At 40.1% G+C, this 15942-nt stretch overlaps 1 protein-coding gene across 14 annotated transcripts in view; it reads left to right on the top strand.

Moving 5' to 3' along the window:
* Positions 1 to 15134, top strand: part of LRCH3 (leucine rich repeats and calponin homology domain containing 3) — a 69975-nt gene extending 54841 nt beyond the window's left edge. For 6 of the 14 annotated variants that reach the window (XM_064457528.1, XM_064457537.1, XM_064457529.1 and 3 more), the window contains 6 exons: positions 394 to 442; positions 936 to 1049; positions 1693 to 1811; positions 3341 to 3478; positions 5692 to 5769; positions 8024 to 11344. In XM_064457528.1, coding sequence (XP_064313598.1) covers positions 394 to 442; positions 936 to 1049; positions 1693 to 1811; positions 3341 to 3478; positions 5692 to 5769; positions 8024 to 8224 — 699 coding nt within the window. In that variant the 3' untranslated portion in view covers positions 8225 to 11344. The other 8 variants (XM_064457538.1, XM_064457531.1, XM_064457527.1 and 5 more) reach the window with 3 other exon arrangements.
* The last annotated feature ends 808 nt before the right edge of the window (positions 15135 to 15942 follow it).

The raw sequence follows: 15942 nt of genomic DNA, 5'->3' as shown, positions 1-15942 counted from the left end.
GTAGAAGAGGTGTATCCTTATTGGTGCTGTTGTAATGCAAGTTCTGCATGTTATTTAATTATCTGCTTTTCTGTGTCCCCTTTGCAAAGAATACTTTCAAGGTTTTGGCTGGAAGAAAGAGTAAACAAAGATCTGTCATTGCACAGTCAGTGCTGTTTCATCATTCTTTTTCCTCAGAAAAAAAGCAACTGGCATTTCTGCAAAAGAAAAAACTTTCACTTTCTGCAGAGATGAGACTTGGGGAGCAACATACTGTGTATTTTCACATTTCTGTTTTTTTCCTGAAACACACTTAGATGGATGGAGTGTTTTTTAAAACATAAAAAATTGAAATGTAGTCACAGCTTTTCCAGATTAGGAGCATTTATACTCTTCTGCTTCTTTTGTCCACAGAGTGATGACAGATCTACCATCTCCCCTGGCTCACCTACCACTCAGACAGGTAACAGGGAAAGGAAGAAAAGGTTCTGAAAAATAAGATCAAAATGCCTGCTTGGTTATTTGTACTATGAAGAGAAGGGATCATATGTTCCCATCTCTGTATGTGGCACTTCTGTGCTAGAGAATTTACCCAGTTATTTGGGTCCCCTTATAAACACAGGAAGGAAGAGAAAACAGGTGAAACATGTCCTCAGGCAGAGCGTAGGGTTTGGCTGTTTTAGGCCTTCATACAGGCTTTGGCACACAGATACATTCAGCAACAGTCAGAACAGTTGTTGGAATTGGTATGTGGAATGTGCTTTGCATGCAAGTGCCCTTGGAAGTGCCTTTTCCTGCTCTGCACTTTTATCATGCATGGCTGTAATTTATTTTGTCATTATTATATTAAAATTTTTGTTTTGTTCGTTTTAATTACCACATTGCTGACCCCTTTTCCTATTTAACCATTTCCTTCTTCCTCCTTTCCTTTCCTGTGCCTTTCCACATTTGTTTAGTCCACCTTTCCCCTCCATATCCTGGCCATGCAGCCCCGCCTTCCTATAGAAACCCTTCCCAGCGACCTGAGAGTTTCCTTTTCCGAGCAGCTGTCAGGGATGAAGCAAACAAAGGTAGGTTATATAGCTTAGAAATTAGCTAGTTTTGCTACTTTATATTAACATCTGCATTACCTAGGTTTTGCACTGTTCTATTACTTCAGGTCATTATCATCAAACCACTTCTAGAGTTCCATTTCTAGATATAAGGAATTAAATACTTTGTGAATAAGCAGGTTTTTATTTAGAGCTGTCAAATATTCTTTTGTTGTAGTTCTGGAAATACAGGATTTTGTTCTTCCTGGTCTGTGCTTACATGTAGATACCAAGGAAATTCCACAAAAGTCTTCAGCCACTGATGAAGACAGCTTTATAAATTTTGCATTGCACAGTAGCACATAACAAAATTACAATTTCTGTAGAAAGGCCAAACTGTTTCAATATACTTCATCTGGCAAAACTTTTTTCTCCTTTTGTGAACGGTTATTAGCCAACAGAAAGAACAGAATCTAATCGGAAATGAAAATGTGTTATAGAACACCTCATTTATGTTAGTAGATCATTAGCTTGATTAATAATCAATGAACAAAACAGTTATGAAAAGGAATGTCCTGTAACCGTTCTGGAACCTTGTGTGTGCATGTGTAGTACAGCAATGTGAAGGACAATCAGCCAACCCGTGCTTAGTGATTTTCTTTCCTTTGTGCTATGTTTTCAGTTGTTACTTCACCTTCTACCCGTGCCTTGTCTCCTGCTAATGATTCTGCAGACCCTAGAGTAAGACAAAATTCCAAACAGCGAGAGGAGGAGCTGGAGCTAATAGAGCAGCTACGTAAGGTAAGTTCTGCCAGGAGCCAGTATGTGGGTATCTTAGTAAATGCATTGCGTGCGTCCTGCTAAACCTGTCCTTTTGTTTTAGACTGATTTCACCAAACCAATATGGTGAACAGTTGACCGAAGTTAAATGGAGTTGTACAGTTTTTCAGATGGATGCAGTGGTGTTTGCTTTGGTTTTTGTGGTAGATAAAATCAGCTTCAAATTCTGTAAAATATAATGTGCTGACTCCTGCTTCTGAGTGTCCAGTGATGTCTGCTTTTAAAATAAACACGTGCTGGCTTTCTTCCTTATCAGCCTTCACACTTGTAAGAAACTCCCTGCAAAGTTGCCTTAATGTCGCCTTTTTAATCTTTTTTTTTTTTTTTTAATTCCTCTTTGCTGTAAAGCCCACAGAGAAGCAGGAGGAATGCAGAGACTACCACCAGTCAAGGTGACAGCATAGTTTCCTTGTGTGCTCTGGATCCATCTATTGTTTCTTGCCTTATCCTTAGGTGCAAAATACCTGAGGTACAAATATTCCTTGTGGTGGTGTCATTTCCCTGTTCAGGGCCACCACGCTCCTGGTTTATGCCCAGGTACAATGACAATACATGTGAATATTGAAAATGTCACATGGCATTAAGGTACTGCCCTGCCTTGCCCCAGACTTGTTTCTGGAGGGCATGAAGGGATTCCCTGAGGTGCTCTAATTAATTGTTTGAGCTTTCTCAAGAAATAAGAATTCCTGCTTGTTAAAGCTGACTTTTAAAAGTCATAAACATCCCAGATGGACAGAGAGAGATCCTTCTCTTTGTAAATTTTAAAGCAAGGACAATATCCTTTCCCCAAAAGGAGAAAGTTATCCTAAATAAAACAAAACAAAACTTGGTTCTGTTTGCAGAGCCTCTCTTTGTTATCTCAGAATGCTTTGTATGTAGTCTCTCTTGTTCTGCTTCCCGAGTAATCTTAAATATCTTTTTTTTTTACTTAAAAAAATTTAGGTACAGCGTAACAACTCAGTGAAATTCACACAGCATTTGAAATAATATTAAAAGCCTGAACTGAAATTTTATTCATTCCATTACTCAAATCTATCTACCTTGTTTCTTTAAAACGATTTATGCAAAGTAGTTTGGGTTTTACTTTACAGGGAAAAGTGTTGTTATGACTTTTGGTAACTATGTTGTCTCCCAATCCACAAAGACAATTATTTTCACTTCCATTCTCTGAAAATATGTAGGATTAGGAATACGATTCTTAGACTCTGACTTCCATTATTTTTTAGTGACAGTTGTAGTAGTCCCCTGTGCTGTACAATGAAAGCTGTTCGTCATTGAACTTAACTGCTCCCAGACTGTGGTCAGCTCTGGGCCACAATAGTGCGCAGAGCCTTCCTTGGTGCTACTTAGAAAGCTGTTTAGAAGCGTCACGAGGATGGACAGAGAGTTGTAATGGAAGCAGTTCTGCCTTTTATAAAATGTTCTGCGAATGAAACAGTTGGAGAAAACCAGCTCTTACTTTTTGTGTGTCTGTGTTCATTTTTGTACAGAATATAGAATCACGGTTGAAAGTGTCATTGCCCAGTGATCTTGGAGCAGCTCTCACCGATGGTGTTGTTCTGTGTCATTTAGCTAATCATGTGCGTCCTCGATCTGTTCCCAGCATTCATGTCCCCTCACCTGCTGTTGTAAGTATGTAATAATGATAGTATTTTATAGGTGTCCAAAATAACATCCAACAAAGTTCTGTAATCCAGACAGATGCTAAATTCAGCATTCCCCTTTGTGAATGCACGTGACAAAAAATAACCATCTGTTCTGTCTAAAAAGATCTATAGCTTCATTAAAATAAACTATTTTGGGGGGTGTTTCATTTAAATGAAGTTACTTCTAATACAGACTGTAAGAAAATGTTAACGTTTTCAAGTTTTCTCTATGTTAACCTGAAAACTAGCAGCATAAGAGACAGTTCAGCCTGAAAGCTGAAATAGGATATTTCAAATGGTCTGAGAAGCTCAGGCAAACAGATAAGTAGGAAAATACAACATTCTCTACAAAGTGTAGGATCCCACTACACAAGACAGTGAAAACGGGCAGAGAAGCCAGGCTGATTCCTGTGTCCACTTAACAGCACTACAAATTCCTCTGCTTAGGAATTCTACCAGAGCACACTTGAGCTACTTGGAGAACAGCATCTCCTGGAACAAAACAAATCCAGTCATACCTTTGCGGTAACAGGAGAAAAGGTGTTGTATCTGGGGACTGGTGAGAGCAAGGAAGGAAGAGCACAGAGAAGTCTGAAAATTTCTGAAGCTGTTTTTCTTACCCTGCCCAACTGCAGTGTTTCTGGAAAGCAATGAAGATGATACATTTCTGGGTGCGTTACTGTGTATCACGTAGGGAAAGCACAGAACTGAAATAATGACAGATTATTCACCTAATCTGTATTTGTGGAAGTTAAAAAGTTCAGTGAAAATATTTAGGGTCAGCTACTTAGAAATAGTATGGAGAGGCATATTGCTTGTTATGCACCTTTAAATTGTATGAATAAGGAAAAAAACCTGAAGATTATTCCTGGGGTGAAGTTGTCCAAACATGCATGTTGTGTTTGCTTTTACTTATTTTGGAGTCAGTCTTTCTGTTGGTTGGAATTTGAACTGGCACTTACAGGGCTGCCCACTCTATCATTGTGGTTCCTCTCCCTTGGACTTCATGTGAACAAGTAGATGCCTTCGTTATTTTGAGAACGATTGAGCCGGACACACCAACATTTTAGGCAGATTGTGGAATCATTAAGAGAAAAGGCATACAGCTGCTATTCAGAAGACTTGCGTCATTGAGAATTATCTTTTCAATGGCTTTATGTGCTGTTGAATATTCTGCGTTAGGAGTTAAATCATGGCTTTGTCATATAAATCCCAAGGAAGATGCAGCCTTTAGCTGCAAGGCTCCAGGAGCAGGACAGGCATCATGTCATTCCTCAGTCACAATGTGATCTTTGTATTCCCTTTGCGCTTTGGGAGAAAGAAGTCAGCACCAGCCTTTAACCTGCTTTCTTAGTGGGGAAATACAGCACATTGAGGGGACAGAGCAGAAACCCCGCTGTTTATGGAAAAGTGTTGAACCCAGAGAGGCTGCTGCCTGCTGCGACGTAGACTGTGGGTAACTTATTCAAAGGAGCAGGAAGCCTGTGTCTCTTTAACCAGAAAGGAATAAGCTTTAAGAAAGGAACGAGACAGAACCTGTGCCGTGGTATGTCTGTGTAGAGGTGTGAAAGTTAACTGCAGAAAGAAGCTTGCTTGAAAAAATGCCAGTGAGTGCAATTCAAACAGCTGCATCACACACACACATCTACAAGAGGTTTACAAGCAGCGAGCTTCAATTCCAGTTTTCTTCCATTATTTTCTGGTTTCATTTAGCCTTCATTTCTTTTATCTCTTTGTTAATTGAAATATAGTTCGATATTTATATATTTTTATATTGTAGCAATCCAGAACAGACTCCAGATTGCTTCATATCATTAAATTGCTCTGAAATCACAGCATGGAAGCCATGCATGTGTGTTCTGTTCAAAATATATTTTAAAAATTATCATACAGCAGTCACTAAAGTGTTAGCCAGTTTTTTATAACACCTTGTATATCAATATTGCACAGCTTAGAATTGTCTTTTTTTAAAAACATCCAGCATTCATAAATTAGCTTTTCATAAAATAGCTTTGAAATCTGGACGTGCTTTTCTAAAGAACAACAGAGCCTGCTTTGAATTAGACAAGCTTATGTCAGTGTGATACGTTTTTGGCAAAGGGATTTACTAAGAGTTTTACTTAAATAAAAAACAAAGGTCTTTCAAAATCATGCCAATTAAGAAAACTATGCCTGCCTCCTTTACTTCTTTGCAGCCTAAACTTACAATGGCAAAATGCAGACGAAATGTGGAGAATTTCTTGGAAGCTTGCAGGAGGATTGGAGTGCCTCAGGTACGTATTTCTACTATCCTGACACAATGTTTCAGGTGCAGTTTTATATGATGCTTCAGAAAATAAAATCTTCTTTGAAAAAATCGAGGAAAACAAAATATTAAAAGTTTAGAAGGTTCAGGTATAAGCTGTGTCTGGCAGTATAGATCAGACTTACCTTGCATTGTCTCCAGAGCAAAAAGAAGTCAGATATAGTTTATCAGAGGTCTGATTCACTTACTGCTGTGCCTCAAATTTGTAACAGCTGATGCAATTCGAGGCTGCCTTTAGAATTGCAAGATATTTCTATAAAAACAATTACATTTTCTCAATATTAGATATTTGACATCTTAGAAGTGGGATAAAATTTGGATGATGTTTTGCATGTTTTTATCCCAAAGCTTTTCATGTTCCTTCAGAATAATTCTCTTACGTGAATGTCTTCACTGTCTTACCAATAAGTCACGATATGATTGGCCTTTCTCTGATGGTAGCTATCTTTGCATAGATCCTAATTCTTTTGTTATATATCGGTGGTAGAAGCCTATCTTCTGGTATTCCTTGTCCTCTTCTGAAACTTGGAAGAGCCAGGACGTGGGAACATATAAAATAGTCCATCTGAGTCCAGTTATCCTGTTTTATGCTCTCCTGTCCTTTCCACTTCGTCTCATTCACCCGCTGTCTCAGTACAAATAGTTTTGATATGTGATTGTTCTTTATTTTTCTTCTAGTGCATTAATTTATTTGTTTTCTTATACTGCTAAGCATTCGTGTTTCTGTCGTAGGTGCTGTTTTCTTTCTTTTGTATTGTGAAAGGGGAAAAGTAGACCCAGTGACTCATTTCCCAGCTGTTTCTAAAAGCAATGTTCTCGAGTCAGTCATGCAGTATTTTCTGGTGTTTTCAGATAGCTTCACTTGCAGGCATTTGAGCCATTAGGATTTTAGGATAGCATATTTATTCAGCCACCTGGCAATTTCACATGACGCAGTGGTAAATTGCATTGGAACATGGTAGGGAGTTGTAAGTAACCATTAGTAATTTGGGATCCTGCACTGTTTTAGTCCCCTAAGAAACTTCAGACTTTTACTACCAGCAGAACTAGACAATATAAATTTGTCTGGGGCAAAATTGTTCAATTCCATCTCAGCTTCCCTCAAATATGAAGATGTAATTTTTATAGGATTGCAGTACAGAGCAGATCACTGAATGACCCACGTTTAAAACAAACAAAAAAGCCACTCAAGAAAACATCCCCTATAGACCCAGTCTGTGACATCTGCTACACCTACTGTCTACGACCCTCCTATTTTTCTCCTACTTGTTGCTTAAATGTGAAAGAGTTAAAGGAGAGTGCCTCTGGGGAAACTTACTGAAATACCCCCCACCTAAACTCTAAAGTTACTCTCACATCTACATTACATATCTACTGAGATGTGAACATAAGATATCTGTATGCAAGAACGGCATGGCTGCCTAGTATATTTTTCTGGAAAAGACACCTGCAGGTATTTCCATTCATTTAAATGGTAATTATGAAACTTTCTGAAAGTATGGATCTATGTAGAAATGCTTACCTTCTAAGAGGAAGGCTGCTTTTAGAAAATGCTAATTACAGGCACCACAGTGGAGCAGCTATTTCTGTAGAATTTTGCTAGTTAAACCCCTTGCATCAAAAGAAACCGGCAGTTGAACAGATTGATGTGTGCATCTAGATTTCACTGATTTACAGTGGTTACCTGTGTGAAAGGCAGGGAAAAGATACACAGTGGGAATAGTTACAGAACACTTAAGCTCTAGTTAGTAATAGATATTTCTGCAGGATAGGATAGTGCATTCAAGCATCAGTTACACATAAATAGTCCCTTGTCCTACTGTTTTCACTAACTAAGATACATGTGGAGTCTTAGCTTTGGTGAGTACTCAGTGCTAACAGCATCTCAGAAACCTGTAGCCTCTTCATTTCCCCTGGAGAAAAACGGTTTTCACTAAGGCATGTGTAAACTGCTATGCTTTTAACAACAAAGAATAGTTACATGTTTAAGCTGTACAGGTGGCAGGCACCTCACAGAACACTAAATATTTGCATTGAGTTCTTTGCAACAGGAGTCTTGTGGATTCCTTTGTGAGAATTAACCAGCTGTGACAATGCTTCTCAAACATGTAGCTTATATCTGAGATGTCTGATGACTGACTGCTTCGTGGATGTTGCTATGGCTAACTGACTGACCTTTTTTTTCTGTCTGTTTTCCCTTCCTGCTCACACACTCTGGACAGGACAATCTTTGTTCCCCTTCTGACATTCTTCAGCTAAACCTCAGCGTTAAAAGAACAGTTGAGACTCTTCTTTCCCTGGGGACAGATTCAGAAGAATCCAGTCTTGTCTCCCTTTCCGTTCAGCTCTGGGGCTTTGTGGTGTTTTACTGTACTCTAATGCTAACGCTCTGTATGTTCTATCGCTGGGTCTTTTTTCTCTAGCTGAAGGATAGTGTTGCCGCTTCCTCCCTCCATCACTACGGTGCTTGGGAAAGGATTTTGCTTTTTGTCAAGACTCTGTGTATGAAGTGCTTTCTTTCCCACTGACGGGACTGAGGTGACAAGTACGATGTGTAAACACATTGATGCACTCACACAACCATCTGTGACATAATTCACATCCGTATTTGCTGTGTCACATTTAGCAGATATAATGCTTTTACAAGGGAGGAAGCGCTGTCTGTGGGCTAGAGCAAGGGGCTGAGGTTAGGGTGCATGCCATAGTCTGATGATGAGTGATGTAGTGCTGGGAAAACCATGTTGTCAGTTCATACCTCAGTTTCCCGATCTGTATAATGGGAATTGCACCCACTTTGGTAAACTGCTTCAGGGTTACCTGATGAAAAATGTTAAAGAACACAAAGTATTTTTTTCAACATCAGTGTTCTCAGTCAAATCTCAGTCTTAGGAGACATGGTCTGGTAAGTTTTGTCCACAGGACTTTGTTGTTTTGTTTATTTTTCTTACCCCCCGTCCCTTATCCTGATTCTGAAAGCATTTGATTTCTCGTATTTGTAGACTCTGGTGTATTACTTTGAGTCAGGATTTTTAAAATAACTGTCAGTGAATCCTAAGCTACTTGAGCTTCATAACAGATGAAGCAGGAAATTTTCAGAAAATTGATCCCTTCAGCAGCTTTGAGAGAAACGTTTTCTGGCACAGAAGGAAAAATCTTTACTATTCTATGAGATGCCACAGAATGTCATAGCATTTTACTGTGCTCTGGGTAAGACTTAACAAAAACTTCTTGAGTTGCCACTTGATTGTGGGTGCCCCAACCCATGCTTGTTTCATGCTTATTCTCTTCTTCCTCTTGTCCTGTCATTTTCAGAAACCTTTGTATCATACAGTTGCAGAAATATAAGTCCCGACTGCACGATTCCTCCTCACTGTTTTACAAAACTCAGGTAGTCTTCCGTAAAGCTTCAAAGCTTTTCCCTCCCCAGGACAAGCCTCCTGGTGCTTTAATGCTTTAATGTCTCAGGGACACCCCAGACCTTCAGGGCACCCCCCCCCCCATGTGATGTGTAAAAGACCATGTCTCCTCAGAGTGTAGATTGATTCAGGGAACTCTGCTCAGAGACCAGTGACAGGTAAGTGTTACATAAAATGGCTGTTCCAAATGTGTTTTCAATAAATTTCTGTTATATCCGAAAATACAGTAAATGGCTCGTAAGCCCAGTTTAAGTGGTGCTAGCATTCCGACGTTAACCTGGCAACAACCCTGAAGCACAGTTTAAGATACACAGGAGTTTAGTTGCAAATATGGTTGCTACCAGTAAAAATGTGTTATGTGTACATGGCTCTCACAAGCTCTTGTTACATGGAGTATTTAACAAAGGAGCAAGTAGAGAAGTCCATGCCCTCTTTCCAAATCACACAGTGTTCTGTCCAAGCAAAACATTTTTGAGGAAAGAGGGGACCTTTGACAGGGGGAAATTGTTTTATTTTTAAATAAGCTATTTTTGCACTGCTTACTGGTATGAACTAAAATGAACTCAGTTCCTATGTTTCTTAACTTCTAATGAACACTGTGATAAAAGCTGCAAAGGGTTTTACACTAACAGTGCCTTCCAGTTTTTAAATTTTGTTTGTCATGACTGTCTGTGGTATGGAGTCATTCCAAAGCTTTTCCCCTTATCTATTTGCATACATAAGAAAAATGATAAGGCATATTTGCTCAAGTTTACAAGTATTTTCTCAAAAAGCACACTTTTTTCAAAATAACATAAATTTGCTGGAAGAAAAATGTATTTCAGCCCAATCATATGGCTTACTGTGAGAATTTGTCTGGGTTAAATTGTTTTCTCTCCGCTCTGAGCTTTGCGGGAGGATTGTTGGCTGCCACTGTTTATGCTCAAGGATTTCTTTAACATCAAAAATCAGTAAAGACTCAAAGAGTGGAGAAATGCAGGTTGCAGTGGAAATAACATGTGAAAAATAATCTCTGTAGCTCTACAGGAAGGACACACTTTGGTTATTTTCTACAGAAACAGAACTGTTGGACATGTATCCTTACTGTTGTGGAGTGAGGGTGGCCAGGATGTGCCAAGGACTTATGTAGGATGAGGCTTTAAATCTATCTTAGACTGAGAATAGCACAATTATTAATAAACACTTTGAAACCTCTTTGCATTTTGCGTGTTAGTCTTATTCTTAGAATGATTTTGGAGGTAACCTGCTAAGCGGGTGTACTTCTAGAAGATAAATAAGCGGTAGTGACTTACACATCACATAGGATGGATATTTGCCTTTAAATATACTGTTGATCTCTTATTGCCTTGAACAGGAGAAATGGCATTTTCCACATTTATGATCAAGGTGATTTCAGTCATACATAGAAACAAGTCTTTAAAAAAAAAAAAAAAACCAACTTGTGCTTTCTGCGTTTTCATGCCTTCCAAGGAATTTTTTGTAATGATAGAGATCAGCACATACATGCAGACAGATGGACTTCAGATGGGCAGTGTGTCTCATGAGATGAGAATTGCTTTTAAGTATGACATTTCCCATTAGACTTGTTGCACAGTGATTCCATCGCACACACTAGTACTTCATTCTGTGCTTTAAAGCAGGTCTTTCTTCACATTTGGTAGCTACCCAGGCTTGCTACATGAGGACTCCCTCAAAAAGACAGTTGTGTTTCGGAAACGAAGCCGAGTTCCTTTCCTGCTCTGCCTCGTAGCAAGGTCATCATACTGAAGCAAAGCTTTCCCCCTCCTTAATTTCATTTACTTTTGGTTTCACAAACTGCTGCCGTTTCAGTGTGGGCAGAGGTAGAGGACAATTTGCTATTCCCCACTTTTCCCAATTTTCAAAGTCCTTTTTCAAATTCCTGTTTGTACAAGTTTCTAACAAATAAACGCAAGGATTACCCCAAGGCCTCCTCCTGTGAGTAGTCATGTTCATGGTTCTTTAGTCACAAGCAGAAATTTCATTTCATACCTCTGTGTGTGCTAGCTGTCCATAACATTTCATGTTTCAGTCACCTTTTGCTTAATTTTTTTTCTTTTCAGTTGAGTGTTTTTCATCCATTTTGTTTTTGTCTTTGTTTTGTTCCCCATTCAGGAGCAATTATGTTTGCCTCTACATATTTTAGAAGAGAAGGGTTTGACACAGGTAGCTGTGACTGTCCAGGCGCTCCTGGAGCTGGCACCCCCAAAGCAGCAGCAGCTTCACCACTTGTCTGCTGTGTAAAGACCTCCGGGACCTTTTGGGTTACCTTGGCTAAGCAGAAGGACATGAAGACTTTACTGCCCATGCAGTGCATCCAAACACACAGAGATCTGTTCTAAGGAAATGAGTTTCCATGATTCCTGACAGGAATGTTTTACTTCATTTCTCCATTTTTTTTGGAGATCGCAACAGTTTCCAATAGCATTTTTATTATCAATATTTTTGCCCCTTTTTTAAGAAAAAAAAAAAAAAAGTTCATTGGGAGGAGGGTGGGGATGCGAGTGGCTGGCTGTTGGAGCCAGCTGTAGAAACTGACCGTGTAGACTGAAGACATGGGTGTAGAGTTTGGGAAGCGATTCCTAGAGGAATTCATTTAACAAAAAAAAAAAATAATGTTGCTGCAGTGGGTGCATAGGGAATGAAATTTCTTTCCTTCCCTGCAGGTTTCAAAGAAAGGGAATTTCTTTGCTTCTAAAGAACAACAGCTATTTCTATTATATATAAGAAAAATTGCAACACACAATCTTAACCTGCAGTGTTTGATAACAGGGTTGAACTTCATATGGCTGTAACTTGTTTTGGCATGTCCTCATTACTTAAAATTTGAAGGAAAAATAAGATTACCCACCCACCCCACCCCCCCGGGTAAAAAATACTGCATGTTCTTTCTGCAAGAAACATCTTAGTAAAAGATACTAAATCACAACTGTTCAAATGCTATCAATCACACTAGCATTCTTGCTGGGTTCACTTTCTGTTTGGGTTTTAACAGGTTTTTATCTGAAAATTTTTCCAACATCAGTGGATGGAGATCCACCTCCTCTCCCCTCCCCTCCTGGTCACGCAGGGACGCCTTTGGTTACTCGCTGTTTTCCCAAACGATGACTAGGTGTCATGGAGAGCTGCGTATGTATTTTCACTGCAATGTGGAGAACTGCAGCCTGCCATGCTAAGTGTTAGAAACCTATTATCAAATCGTATATTAGATAGGGGCCAAAGCGTCCTGTGCGGATATGCCAACACTGGTGAGTGTCCCAGCCACTGAGAAATTTATCGTTTTAAGAGCACAGTTACCGAAATTTCACAGGTGGGCTGCATATTGCCAAAGCAGCAATCTGATACAAAAAGGTAGCTTCTATTTGTGGGTATAACAAGGCTTTAATAAATAAAGCCTTTTGTCATTGAAATTTCTGTAGAGATGCACTGGTTTTACAGAACTACCATTACTTCCTTGCTCTTCCTTTAACATAAAAATGGAAATTCAATATACAGGACTAGGAGCGGCAGCTGACAAGTTTTGCATTTTCCTGGAAATTTGACCTGCAAAACAAAGACTAGCTCTGTGTGCCCCGGTCGTGGTGATGAGGCCAAGCTCACTACCAGATCAGTTACAATAATTTTTTTTTTTTGCCCCAAAAAAGACCTTGCAAAATGCAGTTCTCCACCCCTGCAGTTCCTTTGTTAGGTTTTGGCCAATTTTAATCATCCCAGAATGTTATGCTACTAATACATGGTGCACGGGGTCTGAGATCAACTTCTGGCACTGGAGGTATTGCATGTGGGGATATATTTGAAGCAGAATACACTGCGAGAATTTCATAGGAATAAAGGGATGGAGAAGAACAGGCTAGCTCAAAGTTATTTTTGCTGAACTAAACCTGCCGTGGGAGCACTGGCCAGGACTGCTCTTAGCTGGATTTTTCGCCTTCTGATTTGCAGTTTTGTTTCGGCTCTTGTTTTGCTCCACGCATTTCTTTCAAGGTCCGTTGCAGTGACTGTCAAATCCTGTATTTCATGTAGTTATTCCAGTTGCTTCTTACTGGCATTGGCTGATCACGTTGCATGTGGAGAACAACACCTGAAGGGTATTTAAAACTGCGCAGATGAAAAAAGAAACCTTTTCATACTGGGTACGCATGTTGCCCTGAGCCCCGCAAGAAACAAAAATGCCAATAACTTGCAATACACATAAGAAGAGAGCAGCTCCATGCGGATGTACTTTTCTCCTTAAGTATGTTGTCTTTTTCACTTAATTTTACTTGCAAGGAGTGTTGGTAATTCTTAAAGGGTCATATAGAAGTGTCTGTAGTTTCTGCTGTCGTTTGCTGAGCGGAAGATTCTGCCACTCGCAGCCAGCACTACAGACCACGAGTGTTTCTTGTATGTTTGTCTCTGCACATAATTTGAAAGAGGGGGGCACTGACTTCAACTTAGTTTTCAACATTAGGTCATTTGTACTGTTACAGGGACATGTTAACTTTTTAATAGCGCGTCCTTTGTGGACTATTCAAATATTTACGTTTTAAGAAAACCATTCCCTTCATGGAATTGTGAGGGCGTGTTATGAGCTCCTGCCTGGCTTCCAGCACGTAGGGAAAATGACACTTAACAGTATTGAGGTTGGTGGAAGTTTGAAGTTTCATTAATAGTAGTATTTAGGAATTAATGGGGTGGGGAGTTGAGCCTGAGCTGCAAGAAATGGCCGTTTCCTATCGTGTCTGGTTAACAGCTACTCTTGTGTACGGGCGGTGCGTTGGCAGAGCAGCCGAGTTCACGGAGGAGCTGTGGTTGCACGGCCGGGCAGCCGTTGTGCCCCCAGTATCGCTTGCTTTGTTCTAAGCAACGGTTCGCTGTGGCAGTTTCAATGTATGCGGTCGTGTTAGTTTGATGTTTGCAATCCTGTGTGTTCATGCTGGCAAACACTAAGTCTTGAGCAGATGTTGAGGACAAAAGTCCGAACCTGACGTTTCTTCATGCAGTTTATTTAATGTATTATACCAAAACCAACTTAAGTTCCGTTTTGCAAAATGGGTTGGGATTTTTTGGTGTATTTATGTGCAATTTTTGTTGTATCACATGAAAAGAGTATTTTAAAGAAAACATGTATAAAATTCTATTTTGTGCATTAAAGCAAAGAGGCGATTGTCTTTCCTCTGGGGCATTTGTGTTGGAGGACGTGGGAGGAATCCATCTGAGTGTTTCGTGCTTGCTGGTGTTCATATACTGCCTCCATTGTCTCAACATCCTTCCTCAAACTGTGTTGGGCGCTGAGCAGCGTTTGAGGCTCAGCAAGGTTACACACTCGAGGTTGAGCGTCACGGGCACACGGGAGCCCAATGGCGTTGTGGTGGTTGGGGCAAAACAGCCAGGATTTGGATCTTCCCCCTTGTCGAGGGGGAGGCTTTTGTAAAGGCTCCAGCCTCGGTAGCCTGCATAAAATAAATCAGAGATGACTTTTCAGAGCGCCGAAAGCACCTCTGTTCTTGGTAGCGACACGATGGCAAATGTTATTTTTACCCTTTTATGATTATAAATGGTTCTCTGAAAAAACAGAGGACTCTTTTAGAAACAGAGGACTTTTAAGGTGAATTTGGACATCTAAAAAATTCTTTTGTATAGATATTGTGATGTTTTACAAAGCAATCTAATTTTGTTACTTCTGAAAACTGTGTAAACGTGTAATTAATAGAGAAAAGGATTTTAAAGCTTCATCCCATGCTGTATGTCTGTAAATACATTCCATAATTTCTAAGTCTGTTACATATAAATGTGTCTGTATATTGTATACTTTATTTTAAATTGCCTGTATTTTGCCAGTAGTGTGAACTTCTAGCACATTGATAACATAAAAGGAAACCATGGGTAATTTGAAATAAAGTTTTAAAACTTACATGAATTACAGTGTTCTTCCTGCTGGTTTTCTGTTGCATTAGTGACTGTCACATCCTCCGTGTCAGGTGTTTATTCCCCTTCCCCATCTCACAGCTGGCACTTAACAATCCTGATTTGTTTCTCTAGTTCTCATAGTTAACCAGGATAGAAAAATTTCAGCATTTTTACACACATTCTGCAGCCACATCAGAAGCTTGGGGAGGGGGAGGTGGTGTATATTTTTACGCTTCCCCAGACACTGAGAAGCAGTGATTTTGTATAGAATCCTTTTCTCCCTCCCTCCCTCCCTCCCTCCCTCCCTACCTCCCTTTGGTTTTCTTTTTCCTTCTCAAAGTAAAAGGTATGTTCTAGGTTTGGGGAATTTGCTGCTGCCAGGACCAGTGCTCCTTGCTGTTCTCATCTTTTGCTTGGTTTTATCCTATCCAGGGTTTGAGCTGTAAAACTTGCACCCCTGCTTCGTCAGGGCTTGCAGCTCTTGCTGGGTGTTTGTTTCTGCCCCTCTGTCTAAAGCCTCCACCTAACCAACTTCTCAGTCTCCAGCCTTTCTTCTCCATTTACCTCCCTGGAAGCCAGTTTCCCCAAAGGGCTTGTGATTTCTGGTTTTCCCTGCAGAAAACACCATGGATGTGCACTTTGATCCCACCTCTCCATAGCTGGCAAAAATGAGCAGTGCCAATCCTGGCAAGGTTCCTCAAAACTGCTGGGTTTGGGTACACTGCTCTCCGCTCCCATCACTGATGCGCCCAGCCTGTTTACTTGGCAGCTGTACAGCCAAGAAACAGAAACCCGCTGCAGTTTCTGACCGAGCAAGG

Source organism: Phalacrocorax carbo, chromosome 7, assembly GCF_963921805.1.
Source record: "Phalacrocorax carbo chromosome 7, bPhaCar2.1, whole genome shotgun sequence".
Lineage (NCBI taxonomy): Eukaryota > Metazoa > Chordata > Aves > Suliformes > Phalacrocoracidae > Phalacrocorax > Phalacrocorax carbo.
The sequence above is the reverse complement of the archived record's forward strand: the minus strand, read 5'-3'. Positions and strand labels throughout refer to the sequence as shown.